The 14984-nt window shown below is 39.2% G+C and overlaps 1 protein-coding gene across 1 annotated transcript; it reads left to right on the top strand.

Moving 5' to 3' along the window:
- Nucleotides 1-1249: 1249 nt before the first annotated feature.
- Nucleotides 1250-11861, top strand: FAM162B (family with sequence similarity 162 member B). The gene is made up of 4 exons (XM_038526637.1): nt 1250-1408; nt 1576-1687; nt 5508-5616; nt 8447-11861. The coding sequence occupies exons 1-4, from the start codon at nt 1261-1263 to the stop codon at nt 8543-8545; spliced, it is 468 nt and encodes a 155-aa protein (XP_038382565.1). The 5' UTR covers nt 1250-1260; the 3' UTR covers nt 8546-11861.
- Nucleotides 11862-14984: the final 3123 nt, after the last annotated feature.

Here is a 14984-nt window from a genome sequence, read left to right as displayed (position 1 = left end):
GGCATAAATGATTTGCTCATGATTGTGCGACTCTTAAGTCATAAATCAGGGGTTTCAACCTTTGTATGAAGGCAAAGCCTGTGTTCTTTCTTCAACCACTCCTTTAAATGCATATTTCTATCCAGAGGTATGAATCTCTTCTTTTGCTAAACATTGTTATGTGAGAGACAGTGGAGTTACAGAGATCTTGCCTTCAAGAGCCTGACAGTCTGGTTAGGAAGAAAGAAATATCTGGAGATCCAACGAAAAGTGTAAGGCAGGTGTCTGGCTATGGAAGGAACCCTACGGAAAACAACAGGAGGAGGGTGAGCTGGGCCAGGTGCCGGGTCCCAAAGAGCACTCTTACCTAGCATAAGTAAGCAGAATAAGTAAAGTCCTTCAGTGTAGACAGCTTTCCAATAAGCCCTTTCCTCAGTCCTTGTTTCCATTTGGATGTCAGAGATTAGCTGATCCCACCACTTCCTTTTTTTTTTTTTTTTTTTTTTTTTTGCAGAGGGAAAATGGTGGAAGGTAGAAGAAAGGCTCCTTTTGAAGAACGTTTGGAGAGTTTGTGGTCTTAGCAAGAAATGAAGAGATGGAGAGAAATAAATTGCAGCAACTGAGGTTGTTTTGCCTAGATAAGAGAAAAGGCATGGGAGTGGAGGATGCGATGAGGAGCCAGCTTCAAGAACTGCCTTCGTGGGGAATTCAGAAGTTCGTTGCATGTCTTCACACGGACGTGCAACATCTGGCGTGTCCTGCCCTTGAAGGACTGTTGGTTCTTTCCGGGGGGTTTAGATTTATTCTCTTGGAACCAAACAGTGGAGCCAAAGGGTGATAGACGGAGGGAAACGCGTTTCTACTCCATACGAAGAAAAATGCCTTTAAAAGGAGCTGCAGGGAGCAGTCTCAGGGGGTCGTGAATCTGCTCCGAGAGTTTTCCCGCAGAGGCGGGCGGGTCGCAGCCTGGGACTCGGCCCCCAGGGTCGTGCCACCCGGGGCCGGGGTCTCGGGCGCGGGGCGGAGCCGGGGAGCGAGTGCGCACGTCCAGCTGCGGGACCCGGGGTCCGGGGGCGGGGCCAGTGTGGCGAGGGGGCGGGGCCGGGGCGGGGCCAGCGCGGCGAGGGGCGGGGCCGGGGCGGGGCCAGTGCTGTGAGGGGGCGGGGGCGGGCATGGCGGGGCGGGGCCGGGGCGGGGCCGGGGGGATGAGGGGCGGGGCCGAGGCGGGGCGCGGGGAGCAGTGCTCGGCCGGCGGCCGGGAGCCCGGGAAGCCCGCGCAGGATGCTCGCGGCCGTCGGGGGCCTCCTGCGCCTCCGCCTGGGGCGCATCCTCCGCGGCGCCCCGCGGCCCACGGCGCCTGTGCGGCCTCGGGGTCTGCCCCGCTACTGCAGCGGCCGGGCCCCCAGCGGCTCTGGGCCCCAGGGTCCCGGTGAGCCGGGGCTGGGAACCACCCGGGAGGGGGGCGCGGCGGGGCGGGGCGGGGCGGCGGCCGCGGAGCCGGGGCTGGGGGGACCGAGGGAGGTGGGGGCGCGCGTGCGCTGAGCCGCCGTGCCGTCGGTCAGTCGGTTCCTCCGTCCACCCCTGTCGCTTTCGCAGCAGGAAAGGTGCACCGGGTTCCCGCCGAGCACAAGCCTTCGCAATTCGATAAGAGAATCCTGCTGTGGACCGGGCGTTTCAAAGCGATGGAGGACATCCCGCCTCGGATCCCGTAAGTGCGGCGCGCCGCGGCCCGTGCCCGGGGCATCACCTCCCCTTGGTCGGCTAAAGGTCAGATTCCTTGACGGGACAGTGGGCGTCTAAGCTTACAAGGAGAGGCTGAAGTTGAGCGAAAACCCAGAAGTTCAGGGGGCACTTCCACCCCCGGCCATACACCTGCCCCTGAGAGCGCGGAGCCGCAAGCTGAGCCCTGAGGCCGCGCACAAGGCCTGGCCCACGCGTGCACTCCGGGTCCTGCGGGGTCCCCAGAGGGGGAGAGGCGCTCTGCCCTGGGAGCAGCTCCCTGCCCCGCCCAGCGAAGGATCCTGGCTCTTGGGAGGGCCTGAGAGTCTCTGGGAGGAATCTGCGTCCAGGGACCTCCCGTTCTGGGGCTGGAGACGCCTGGGGCTGGTTCTGCAGCCCACCGAGCACCGGGTGTCCCCGGGGCCAGGACCCACGGAGGTCAGCATCCCTAGCCTCTTCAGCATCCCAAGCCCAAGACAGAGGGTCGCTTTAATGATAAAACTCAACGTGACGACTTCACCCCAAAGGTACATTTAACTTAGTCCAAACAAGTAAAAACTGTCTTTCTGCAGTTTCGGTTTATGCAAGCCCAAACTACTTCCCAGCATTTTTTTTTTTTTTTAGATTTTTTATTTATTCATGATAGACATAGAGAGAGACACAGACAGAGAGAGAGGCAGAGACACAGGCAGAGGGAGAAGCAGGCTCCATGCAGGGAGCCCGACGTAGGACTCGACCCTTGCTTGGACCGCAGGATCACTCCCTGGGCCAAAGGCAGGCACCAAACCGCTGAGCCACCCAGGGATCCCACTTCCCAGCATTTTTACAAGGGAGTCAATTTTTAAGAGAGAATGAAGGAAACTAAGAAGAAAACCAATCTACTACTTTTTAAACTGATCTTTAAAAAAAATGGGGAGACTAGAACTATAATATCAAATAAGGATTTTAGATGTCCTGTATATTATTTTTATACAATATAATCAATGACTAGTAGAATGGATGATGGAAACTAGGCCTACATTTTGCTGTGCACATATTACCTACATTTTTTTGAAATTTAAATTTACATCCTTTAAATTGTAGTTGACACACAATGTTACTTCAGTAACACTTTTATTACTTTATAATGTAATAGTTACCCAAAGCATATCAAATAAATGAAAAAAATATGGGAAATGTCCACTCAATAATGAATTCTCAAACATTTTGTTCCTTTCTTGGATCAAATTATTTAATGAGGAATGGGCATGGAATTTGAAATAACAATGGATTTGAATCTGCATTCAACATTTATTCAACCACAGAGACATTTTTCAATATTATAAAACAAAGATTGTTTGTCTTAAAATGAATAGACTCTGAAACTACAGACTTAGCCCAAAGCAGAAATTATACTCAGAAAAGCTAAAACACTGTCCTTAATTTTTTGGAATTTTGAGTTTTAGTGCTATAACAGAGTAATCAATACTTCAATAATAAATCAACTGATAACTAAAAAAAAAAAAAAGAATGTAAAGAAGCTGCAGTATTGTAAATTAATGCTCATCAAGAGACGGCAGGCCCAGGATTACATTAATATAGCTCTATGTGTGAAGAGAACCATTTTACAGAAATCATTTAATTTCCCCAGGATCACAGTCAAAAGAAGTGTTATAAACAGGAGAATTTAACTTTGAATAAGATGTCTAAGAAAGGAATTGTAGTTTGGGGTTGGAAACATTAAATAAAGTATTTGAATATTTTTCATTTTGCTGTTTTCTGTAATTTTTTAAAGCATTGTTATTTAAGAGGGATATGGCTCCGAAACTGAGTATTAGATTTACAATGTGAACAGCTTTCACTTTGTATGCTCTTAATGGACATGTAATTAACAAGTGACCTATAATTTTTTTTATCACACACTAATGATATTTAATAATAGTTGTGGTTTTTCTTGTTTTTTTTTTTTTTTTTCAGTGCTAAACTAATTTGGTATAGCAGATCAAAGCCAGATGGATAGGTAGAAAAGATCATATCTTCTAGGCTCCATCTGGAACAAAACTCAGCAACAAATATAATCTAATAATGTCTTCATATTCACCTGTTTGCAACCAACATCTTAAAATGTGCATCTTAACCTGTCTCAAATCTAAGGAAAACAGGCTAGATACTGGTTTTCTGTGCTTTTTAAACTGGTGGAAAAGTTAAAGAAAACTTTATTCATTCTTAAGAGAAATCTCAACTTGTCTTTCTGAATTTTTTTCCAATGTAACTACATTCTATTTAAACTTGACTTTAGATAAGAAAGATTACTGCTGCATACATTCTCAAGAATCATTATTTAATCATGTGTATCTATAAACTTGTTGCCAATTGTTAAAGTTTATTTCAGTATAAAAGGCCCACGGGCATGATTATGTTTTTAATACTGATTTGTTAAATAGCATTGCTAAAATCTCAACTTGCCTGTAATTTTATATTAATAAATAAGTCTCCCCAGTATTCAATAAGTATATAAAATTTCAGAATAATAAGAAAACGAAAGTGACTTTTTCTTTTTCTTTGACAAATCTTTGTGATTTTGATCACTTCTTTTTAAAACTTCATGCAAAAGCCACAAAGAAAATACCTTTTCTCTCATAGTGGTCCTCACAAAATGTAAAGGACCTTTCCATTCAGGATTGGATGGGATGGGGCAAGAAGGGATTGGGAGCCTGATGAGAAAATAAAATGAGATAAATAAGTTTTTTTAAAAAACGATCTGTTTAAAACTTAAAAGGAGAGGGGAGCCTGAATGGTGCAGTCAGTTAAGCATCTCCCTTCAGCTCAGGTCTTGATCTCTGGATCCTGGGATCGAACCCACACTGGGCTTTCTGCTTAGCAGGGAGTCTGCTTCTCTCTCTCTCTCTCTCTCTCTCTCTCTCTCTCTCTCTCTCTCTCTCTTCTCTCCCCACTGCTTGTTCTCTCTCAAATAAATAATAGAAAATAAATAAATAAATAAATAAATAAATAAATAAATAAATAAATAAATAGGGAGGGGTACCTGGGTGGCTCAGTCAGTTATGTGGATGATTTTTGGTTTTCAACTCAGGTCATGATCTCAGGGTTCTAAGATGGAGCCCCAACTCATGCTCCTGGCTTAGTGGGGGTCTGCTTGAGATCGTCTCTCTCTCTCTCTCTCTGCCTCTGCCCCTTCCCCTTGTCCCCCTCAAAATAAATAAATAAAATATTTAAAAGACTAAACTAAAAATGAAGGGGATCCCTGGGTAGCTCAGCAGTTTAGTGCCTCCCAGGGCATGATCCTGGAGTCCCGGGATCGAGTCCCACATCGGGCTTCCTGCATGGGGAGCTGCTTCTCCCTCTGCCTGTGTCTCTGCCTCTGTGTGTGTGTGTGTGTGTGTGTGTGTGTGTGTCTCATGAATAAATAAATAAAATATTTTTAAAAAAACTAAAAATGAAGCTCACTTAACAATAGAGGGGCAAATGAACACGAGTCATAGACATACATAAATTCTTTACCCTGATCTATGACTAAAAAATGATGGAGAGTCAGACCATCATTTCTAGTCATTATATTTTGAACAATCAGAAACTGTACTACACTGTAGATTCATGTTGACTGACAGTAACTCAGACCTAAATATACCTGTTAATTTGAAATTGGTAAAATTGGTAATGTAACAGGCTAGGTTTGGGATGTGTCTTCCACATCTGCGGTTGCCATTGAGGGAAATTTGGGGAATATTTACATAACAAATGATTATCTATCATACCAGTGAGAAAAAGCAGATTGCTCCAATATAATTAACAGAATACACATCTTGGTTTAGGCCAGAAATGATAGATGCTGCAAGAAACAAGGCTCGAGTGAAAGCTTGTTACATAATGATTGGACTCACCATTATCGCCTGTTTTGCAGTGATAGCGTCAGCCAAAAGGGTGAGTATTCTCTTTAAAATAAAGCTGTACAGGTGAATTTCAAGAAATATTATGAGTTTTGTTCTCAATTTGGGGTTTATTGTGCTGTGCTTTCAGTGTAAGCACAATTTTGTCTTCAACACCTTGAGCCACCCATAAATATCTGTCCTCCTGGAACCAATTTCTTTCATGGAAATTTGAGTCCACAAGTGCAAACTACATGGACAGGAGGAACCAAAGCTTGTTTCTGTTTATAAGATAAAAACAAAAACAAAACAGTTCATAGCCGGTTTTAAAATCTGCACAAAAAGAAGTTTGCTGTATGAAAGTTACCCAGACTAGATCGTTCTTTAAGTCATGAACTCAATCATAGGCTATCACATAGAATCATTAAATCGTTAGAAAAGGCAAACGTTGGAAGTGATCAAGGTCAACTTGTGTGTCTAATTCCTGTATGTGAACCCTTTCCCTGTCATCTCCAGTACGTGGTTTCCAGAGAGAAATTAAGAGCTGATTACTCTAATTGTGTTCTTGTTTCCCCAAATCCTTTCATCTACTGATTGCTTTTTACCATGAAGAGCAGCCCCACAAGTATTGGGAGACATCTAACACATCCTCACAAGTCTTCTCTTTTCCAGTCTTAATTCCCCTCTAACAACTTCCCTCTATTTTGAGCTCTCTTCTGAACACACTGCAGTTTATCAGTGTCCCTCTTCACTGTGGCATTTGCAGCTGGACCCATCAGAGCATGACTGTAACTTCCTTGTTGGTGAACTATGTCCTATTAGCACAGCCAGAGTTGGAACTAAGTTTTGGCTGCCGCATCATGTAGAAGGGTTTGCTTGGGCCCATACATCTTTGCTCTCTGGGCACGTGTAGCTGATTACCATTCTCCCTAGTTCTGTGACTCTTCCCCTGGGTTATTTTTTAGGTTTTTGAGAGTATCTGGGCCCAGTAATTCACATAAGGACTGAAGCTGTAAGCTTACTATGTTATGTACGTATCCATTCATTTCTATTAGCGTGGCAGAGAATGTGTGCTTTGAAATGACTCTCATCAAATGGGAAACTTCCTAAATATTTCTTAAATATTCAAACAAAAATAGAAACTTTGTCATCTCTCGTATATAGCCTCCTGTAGATAAAATGACTGTCCACCAAGGTGATAATTCTCTAGCTCCTAAATGACAGACAAGAGTCTGATACTGTCTAGACCCACCTCGTTTTATAACATCTTTGTTCATTATGCTCCATCTACACTAGTTCCTATTTTTTTTTAAATACGCTAACCCCTTTGTCACTAGGCTTTCCTTCCTTCCTCTGGTCTTGCCATAGCTGGCTTATTCTCACTCCCATCAGAGACCTTCCCTGACCACCCCCTCCAAAAAGGCCTTGCCCAGGTGCTCACTATTTTATCATCTTCCCAGCTGCTCACAAGTAAGCCATTCTACGTCAGCAATCCTGTTGACTCCACTTTAAAATATACCTACTGTTGGACCACTCCTCAACATCTCTCCCGATATCACTCTGGTCTGAGATAACCAACATCTATTTCCTAGTTGATTGCAGTCTTTTCTAAAGGGTCTCACAGCTATCCTTCTTGCCTGTCTCCAATTCATCTTTTGTTTTAAATAATTAATGCATATATTGTAACTGAGGTTGTGATAGATGGTGGTAGAGAAAAGGTTAGCAATTTGAGATATATTTGGGGAGATAGAAAGGATAGAACTTTGTGGTAAGTTTGATGTGGGAAGAGGAAAGAAAATGGAAGAAAGAAACAACCAAAAAGCCTGAGTTTTTGACTTCGGCAACAAGGTGGATGGTGCCACCATTTGTGGAGATGTGTAAAGCTGGGGAGAGAACTGATAGACACGACAGGCAAAACACACCAAGTCCTGTACTGTGGATATATTAAGTGTGAGGGGTGGATTAGGCATTCATCAATATCTGTTACATTTTTTTTATTCTGCTAAGGACTTTGTACACTCTTCAGTCTGAAGACCAATAGCTTCCCTCGCTTCTGAAAAAGTCTAAGCCTTCATAACTTCAAATATGGCCTCTTCGCCCATCCTATTCTTTCCATATTATGCATGTATGTTGGAACGTCTAATTGTATTCTCCATGTCTCTTAACTTTATTTTCTATTTTTTGTATTTGTGTCTCTGTACTGCACTTAGATTATTCCCTCAGATCTATTTTCTAGATAGAATTTTTCCATCCTAATTATGATGCTGATCATCCTTCCTTTTCTGAGCCGATTCCCCCACCCCACCCCCGCAGTAAATGCCTAGTTTCTTTGCCAGTTCCTTGGGCTAGTGTGAGGGATTGTAGTCATTTCTTTGGAGTATCTGATACTTCCAACCCCAGATCCTAACTCTGGCCTCACCTATTGGTGTAGAGATTAAACTCCCAGCCCACAGCTGTTAAAAACCCTATTTGCCCCTCTCCCTGAAGCCATTCCTCCTTATCCTGTCTTCAATCCTGCTTATGCCCTGCCTTTTGAGATCTTCCCATTCTGATTCCTAAGGATTTCCCTTTCTTGATTTTGAGCATAACTATTTGAAAATATTTTTGTTATTTTTTATCCAAAAAATATGTCTTTGTGTGCCAAGGGAGTCAGGGCCGATTTCCAATGTCAGTCATCCTGTTGACTAGAAGTCTAACAACTTAAAAACTTTTTTCTCTACCAAAGGATCATTTTTATTGGATATTATTTGTGACAGATGTCTTGAGTTAATTTTCTTCTCTTCTTGGAGTATCTCCTATATATGTCTATCTGTAAAAAGATTCTTTCCAGACAGTCACAAGGCTTTGCTTTGTTTTTTGTTTTGTTTTTGTTTGTTTGTTTTCAGGCTGCAGAACGACATGAATCCTTAACAAGTTGGAACCTGGCAAAGAAAGCTAAGTGGCGTGAAGAAGCTGCATTGGCTGCACAGGCTAAGGCTAAGTGAAATGCTAAGTGATGAAGTGTTAATCAGAGTATCATGACTATTATTACAAACAATAAAGGATAGGTAAAATAGAATATTTAGCAAAATAATTGCCATGGTTTTATTTTATAAAGAGCACAAAGTCTTTTTATCTTTACTTGTTAGCAAAATTTTGCTGAAATGGAACTACATTCAGAAAAATGCACAAAAGTGTATACAGCTTGAAACATATTTACATAGTGAACACACCTGCATAACCGCTGCCCAGGTCAAGATGGGGAACACCAGTAACACCTGAGAAACCTCCTTTGTGCCCTCTGTCAGTCATTACCCTCCAAAAATAACCATTGTTGTGACTTTTATCACCATAGATTAGTTTTGCTTGTTTTTGAACTTTATAGGAGAATTACACAATATGCATTTGTGAGGGTGGATTCTTATACTCAACATTATGTTATGAGATCCTTCCACAAATTTTGTATAGCATGAGTTTATTCATTTTAATTTTGTTTTAGTATTCCCTTGTATGAATATGCAACAGTTTATCTGGATATTTGGTCCAGTTTTTGGCTAATACAGTTAATGTTAAAATGAGCACTCTGTGTATGTCATTCACTAAGCATTCTGTAAAATCTAAACTAATTTTCAACCAAAGTTCCACTGTATTTAGGTAGGACTCTTGCATTGATCCAGAACAATGTAAAACTATCAACTTTAGCATCTAAATACATAAGAAATTGTCAGAACTACAAGGAAAAAAGTGGACAAACCCACCATTATCTGGGGAAATTAATACATCTTTCTTAGAAACTGACAAATTCCACTGATTAGTAAATATATAAAAGATGTGAGTAAATTAATAATATATACATTCTTTTTTAGCATGCATGGAACATAGCACACACATGTCCCTAAAACAGCACATACTAAACCATAAAGCACATTTCATCAACTTTCAAACTACATGCAATTATGGCACAACTTAGAAATTAATGGCATAATGTTTGTAGTCACTTATTTATTGTCATAAGATTTTTAAAATTTGAAGATTTGAAAACATTTCTATATGACTCAAAGGTCAAAGTAAGTCATAATAGAAAATTTAAAATACTTAGAACTGAATTATTAAGAAAAAGCTATATATCAAAACCTGTGGGATGTAGTTGAGTGGTAATTCAAAGTAAATTGTTAGCCTTAATATGCTTTTCTTAGAAAAGAAAGTTCTATAACAAATGTATTAAATATTTCTAAGAAATTAGAAAAAGAAATATAGAGTAAATCCAAAGGGAATAAAAGATTGGAAATTACAGAAGAGCAGAAATTGGGGGCACCTGGGTGGCTCAGTGGTTGAGCATCCGCCTTTGGCTCAGGGCATGATCCTGGGGGCCTGTGATGAGTCCCACATCAGACTCCCCACAGGGAGCCTGCTTCTCCCTCTGCCTATGTCTCTGCCTCTCTCTCTCTGTGTCTCTCATGAATAAAATATTTTTAAAAAGTATCTCTCTTTGCACAACCCCTTTGCACTTTGCACACTCCTATCCCTTTGCACATGCCATTCCTCTCTTCCTTTGCACACCCCCATTCCTCTCTAAAAAAAAAAAAAAAAAAAACTTTCAAAAATGAAGACGAAATAAAAACATATTCATTCAGGAATGCAAAAGCTGATGGAATTCACCACCAGCAAACTTAAAATACAAAAATATTAAAATCCATCATGTAAAAGGAAAATGATACCAGATGGAAATCTACATCTACACAAAGAATTGAAGACCCCCAAAAATGGAAACTATGAAGACAAATATAAAAAATTTTATTATTTTTGGGACACCTGGGTGGCTCAGCGGTTGAACATCTGCCTTCGACTCAGGGCATTATCCCGGGTTCCAGAGATCGAGGCCCACATGGGGGTCCCCGCAGTGAGCCTGCTTCTCCCTCTGCCTGTGTCTGCCTCTCTCTCTCTCTCTGTGTGTCTCTCATGAATAAATAAATGAAATCCTTTTTTTAAAAAAAGAACTTTAGAATTTTTAAAACCCCTTTTAAAAATAATAGACTAAAGCAAAAATTTATGAGAAACCATGAATATATTATGGGGTTTAGATAGAGAAGTAAAATGTATGAAAACAATAGAATAGAGGCAGAGGAGAAAATGGAAGTATTTGTATTTAAGCTGCTCATACCAGTGTTGTCAAAAGAAAAATAGTACCACAAATGAAATTTATAATTTCCTAATAGCCATATTAAAAGGTAAAACTAATCAGTAAAACGAACTTTAATGGTACTTAATCCAATATGGCCAAAATAGTATTTTAGCAAGTAATCATAATATAAACATTGTTAACAAAATAAGTTACAGTCTTTTTTCCTTTTTAAGTCTTTGGGATCCAACGTGGATTTTACATCTCAGTTCAAAGGCTAAATTCTATTTGGAAATACTTAGCCTATACTTAGACTTCATAAAATGTATAGTAAGAAAAAGATACCCATACCCAAGTTATTCCAAGTATACCAAGTATATAATGACCAAGTTATCTTGGTTTCTAATAACCAAGTTATCAGTTTTTATTTTTAACTTGATTAAAATAAAATAATACTAAAAATTCAATTTCTCAGTGATCCTAGCCACATTTCAAGTGCTCCAAAGTGAAATGTTATGTGATATTTTCTATATTATTTGAGAGTAGCCACAGTTAAAAATGCTTAAAGCCTAAAGCAACTGATAAAAAATGAAAAATATAGTTTATAGCTAATAAGTCAAAAAGGAGATGAAATGGAACCCTAAAAAATACTTAGTTAATCCAAAACTATGTTGAAAAAGAAAAAGCAGACCAAAAAAAAAAAAGAGAGACAAAAAGCAAGATGGTAGGTCTAAACTAAATTAAATCAATAATCGTAATTGTTAATGATTTATAAACACTCCAGTTAAAATGCAAATATTGTCAAAATAAAAAAGCAAGTCCCATATGTTGCCTACAAGAAATCCACTTTATAAAGGAGCAAACTGATTACAAGTAAAAGGGTGAAAAAGATATACCATGCTAACACAAAAGTAAGTAGGAGTGGCTATAGTAATATCAAAGTAGATTTTAGAGCAAAGAATATTATCAAATCTAGAGAGGGTTATTTGATAAGAGGACAATTCATGAAAACTAAAGTGTGAAAACAACCCAAATGTCCATCAACCAATGAACGGGTAAATAAAATGTGTTATATACATACAACGGAATATTACTCATTAATAAAAAGGAATGAAATGTTGGTATATGTCACAGCATGGATAAACATTGAAAACATGCTAAATGAAAGAAGTGAGTCTCAAAATAAAATGTTCTACAATTGATTGTGGCTATAGTTACACATCCGTATGAATATAGAAACCACTGGACTGTATACTTTAAGCAGATAAACTGTACGAAATGTGGGTAAATATCTCAATAAAACTTTTTTTTTTTTTAAAGAAAGCATGTCCTTGATACCTGAACAGGGAAAATTTAATGAAAAAAACAGTTGTAATGAAGGATTGGCTACTCTAAAGAGAAGTCTGATAAATAACAGGAAAAGCAGATGTAGGGAACAGCCACTATGTCTGAGACAAAGGGAGTATCCAAGGAAGGAATAAACCTGGATAGAGCCCTCTCCTCCAAGGTTAAGAGTCAGACCTCGTTGGTATGTAGCATCCCTAGATGGCAGCTAAATTCTTTGGGTGTCTCCAGCTGAGGCTGACAAACAGAAAACTGTCCACTGAGGTGCCAGCAAAACTCATCAGGAAGTTGCTCTCAGAGATGCTGGAGGAACTTCCTAGAATGTTGCTTGCAAGATGCTGCTTAATCTGAGAAGTTGCCCATTGGGGTCCCTGCAAGTCTCCTTACATGCCTGCTGGGGCTGCAGTGAAACTAAACTGGGAAGCCACCTACTGGGTGCCTGTGCAACTTGCTAGAAAACCAGTTGGATCACTGGGGTAATTCTCTGTAAGTCTTCTGCATGATGACTGAGCATCACAGGAACAAACACTAAGAAAAGCACACTTGGAATAAGTCAAGAAAACTTCTTCCTCTGTCAGTGTCTCTCCAGTGCCTTCTATTGACAAATCAATGCCACTTGGCAAAGGAGAAATGTTTACAGTCCAGTAAACATATCACAAAGTAGGTTGAGGAAGAGTGCATTTGGAGCTTAAAAGCAATAAAAGGATACATGACACATTGGGTATATCTTAAAATAAGTTCAATACTGGAAAGTCTTTTTTCCAGCATATTAACAATGGAAAACCATATGCTTATTCATGATGCAGAATAAACAGGGGAGGAATTTCAACTCCATTCTGGTTAAAAACAGAATAAAATTAAAACCTTACACTAGGAATGAGTACTTTTAACTTTTTAAGGCTGACAGAAACTATCTACAAAAAACCCAGTCAATTCTCATTATTCATGGGAGTTATTGTATAAAGTTGCTGCAAACACCAAAATTAGCAAGTACTAAATCATTACTCCAAGGGGAAAATCCCATATGTTTCCTGAGAGCCTCTGGTAACATTTTTGTCAACCAATCAATGTATAACCTGTTCTCTGTGTGTTTAAGACTATATATATGCTTCATTAACATTGAACTCACAGCCTACGAACTCTAACTCCTGCCTAAACAAAGCCTGGGTAACATGTTTCTGTTAAGACACATCACTGTTTTCTTGCACTTAGGAACACTAAACAGCACTTCAGCACTATACTTACAGGCCATTTTAAACAGCAAGATTACCAACAAATAAGGTGCAAGGAACGTGGCACTACGTAGATCAGGATAGTTTATAGTATGAGAGCTGAAATACGAAAGCAGAGCATTGCTTTGTTCAACCTCAGCTGGGAACATGTGCCCTGGGTGACTCCATTTTTTCACCACTCTGCACAACGTCCATAAATGACCTTGAAAATGCCCTGAATTTTGATTTTTGGAGAGTAGGCAACTTTGATAACACAGCATCTGAAAATAGCAAGAGAAACTACATCTACTACTTCATATCTGGTGGTGCAACATTAAAGGCACTAAAAAAAATAACAAGTTTAAAATGCTTGCTATTACTTCTAATCACTATTGTACTAGAGATGCTACCTAATGCAATAAGAAACAATTAAATGCCATTATTCAGTTCATATGGTCTACAAAACCACAAATCTCCTATAAATTGGAATTAACTTAGCAAGGTTATTAGACATGATTAATATAAAAATTCAATTATATTTCTATACCCCAGCAACAAGTTGGAAAATTTTAGGTGGCAAAGATAATTGTTTTTACAATGAAAAATGTAAGGGTCCTAACTTGGGGTAAATCTTTAAAAATGTGAATGATCTTTGTGAAGAAAACTGCAAAAAAATTTTTTTTGAAATGCAATAAGGAAGGTCTAGGTAAATGGTAAGCTATAACTTGTTCATGGACAGGAAGAGTTTGTCTCATAAAGATGTTAATTCCTCCAAAATTGTCCTCTAGATTAATTTCATCCCAAAACCCTATGGGGCTCTTAACAGAATTTGAAAAGTGAATTCTTTATGTGAAAATGCAATGATAATCCTGAAGAACAAGATAGAAGACGTGCCTTATAATTATGTCAGAAAATGGAATAGTATATACAGCAAAGAAAATGAAGCAGATATATACATCAATATGAATGCATCTCAAAAAAAAAGTTAACATTGAGCTAAAAAATCATAGAATATGTGAAGTGAAATATTCCATTTTATGTATTTCGAAAACAGGGAAGTGATACTATTTTAGGGATACATAAACATGAGAAAAAACAATGAGGAAAAACATAGGAATTATTAACACAATCCAGAATAATGGTTGCAAAGAATAATTTTTTAAACTGGGTGGTGTATATGTAGGTGTTCATTTTGTTATTCAAACTTCTTACACGTTATTCTCTTTGTGTATATTTTATAATAAAACAATTTAAAAGATGGAATGCTTAGGAAATAGTGAGTCATACTGAAACTCTAAAGAGTATATTAAATTTTGTCATGCTATTTTAGCTTTTAAAAACATGTTAACCATAACTGCAAAAGAACAGGAGAGATCCCTCATGAGTAGTCTACAAGTTTAAGACATTTAATTTTTAAATAAGAAGCACTTTTCAGCATTACAAATTAAAATCCCTAAACTGCCTACTGTCTCCATATTAAAATGCTTGTGCATGAACTACTGAGCATTCCAAATTGTTTATTTGGTGGGGCTGCTCCCAATCAACATTCTAGTTCTGGTGTTGCTTTATAGCCAGTGCAATTATTTGAAGGTTTTATTTAATAACAGAATGGAAAATTGAAATGTTAAAAGTGCTATGAATAATGATATGATGTATATATATATCCTAAGACAAACTACTGAAACAAATGTAAAAATTGATATGCTAAAAGGGGGAATCGTGTGTTTACCGAATTTAGTCCTCTTCAAATACCAAAGGAAAGGAAATTAA

The sequence above is a fragment of the Canis lupus genome, chromosome 1, assembly GCF_011100685.1.
Source record: "Canis lupus familiaris isolate Mischka breed German Shepherd chromosome 1, alternate assembly UU_Cfam_GSD_1.0, whole genome shotgun sequence".
NCBI lineage: Eukaryota > Metazoa > Chordata > Mammalia > Carnivora > Canidae > Canis > Canis lupus.
This window is presented reverse-complemented; position numbering and strand designations above follow the sequence as displayed.

What these genes read in the sequence shown, in the direction of transcription:
- FAM162B (XM_038526637.1), top strand. Translation starts at nt 1,261, where the DNA reads ATGCTCGCGGCCGTCGGGGGCCTCCTGCGCCTCCGCCTGGGGCGCATC. An exon ending in CTCTGGGCCCCAGGGTCCCG is followed by an intron (nt 1,409 to 1,575) that starts GTGAGCCGGGGC and finishes TCGCTTTCGCAG; the next exon opens with CAGGAAAGGTGCACCGGGTT. An exon ending in GACATCCCGCCTCGGATCCC is followed by an intron (nt 1,688 to 5,507) that starts GTAAGTGCGGCG and finishes ATCTTGGTTTAG; the next exon opens with GCCAGAAATGATAGATGCTG.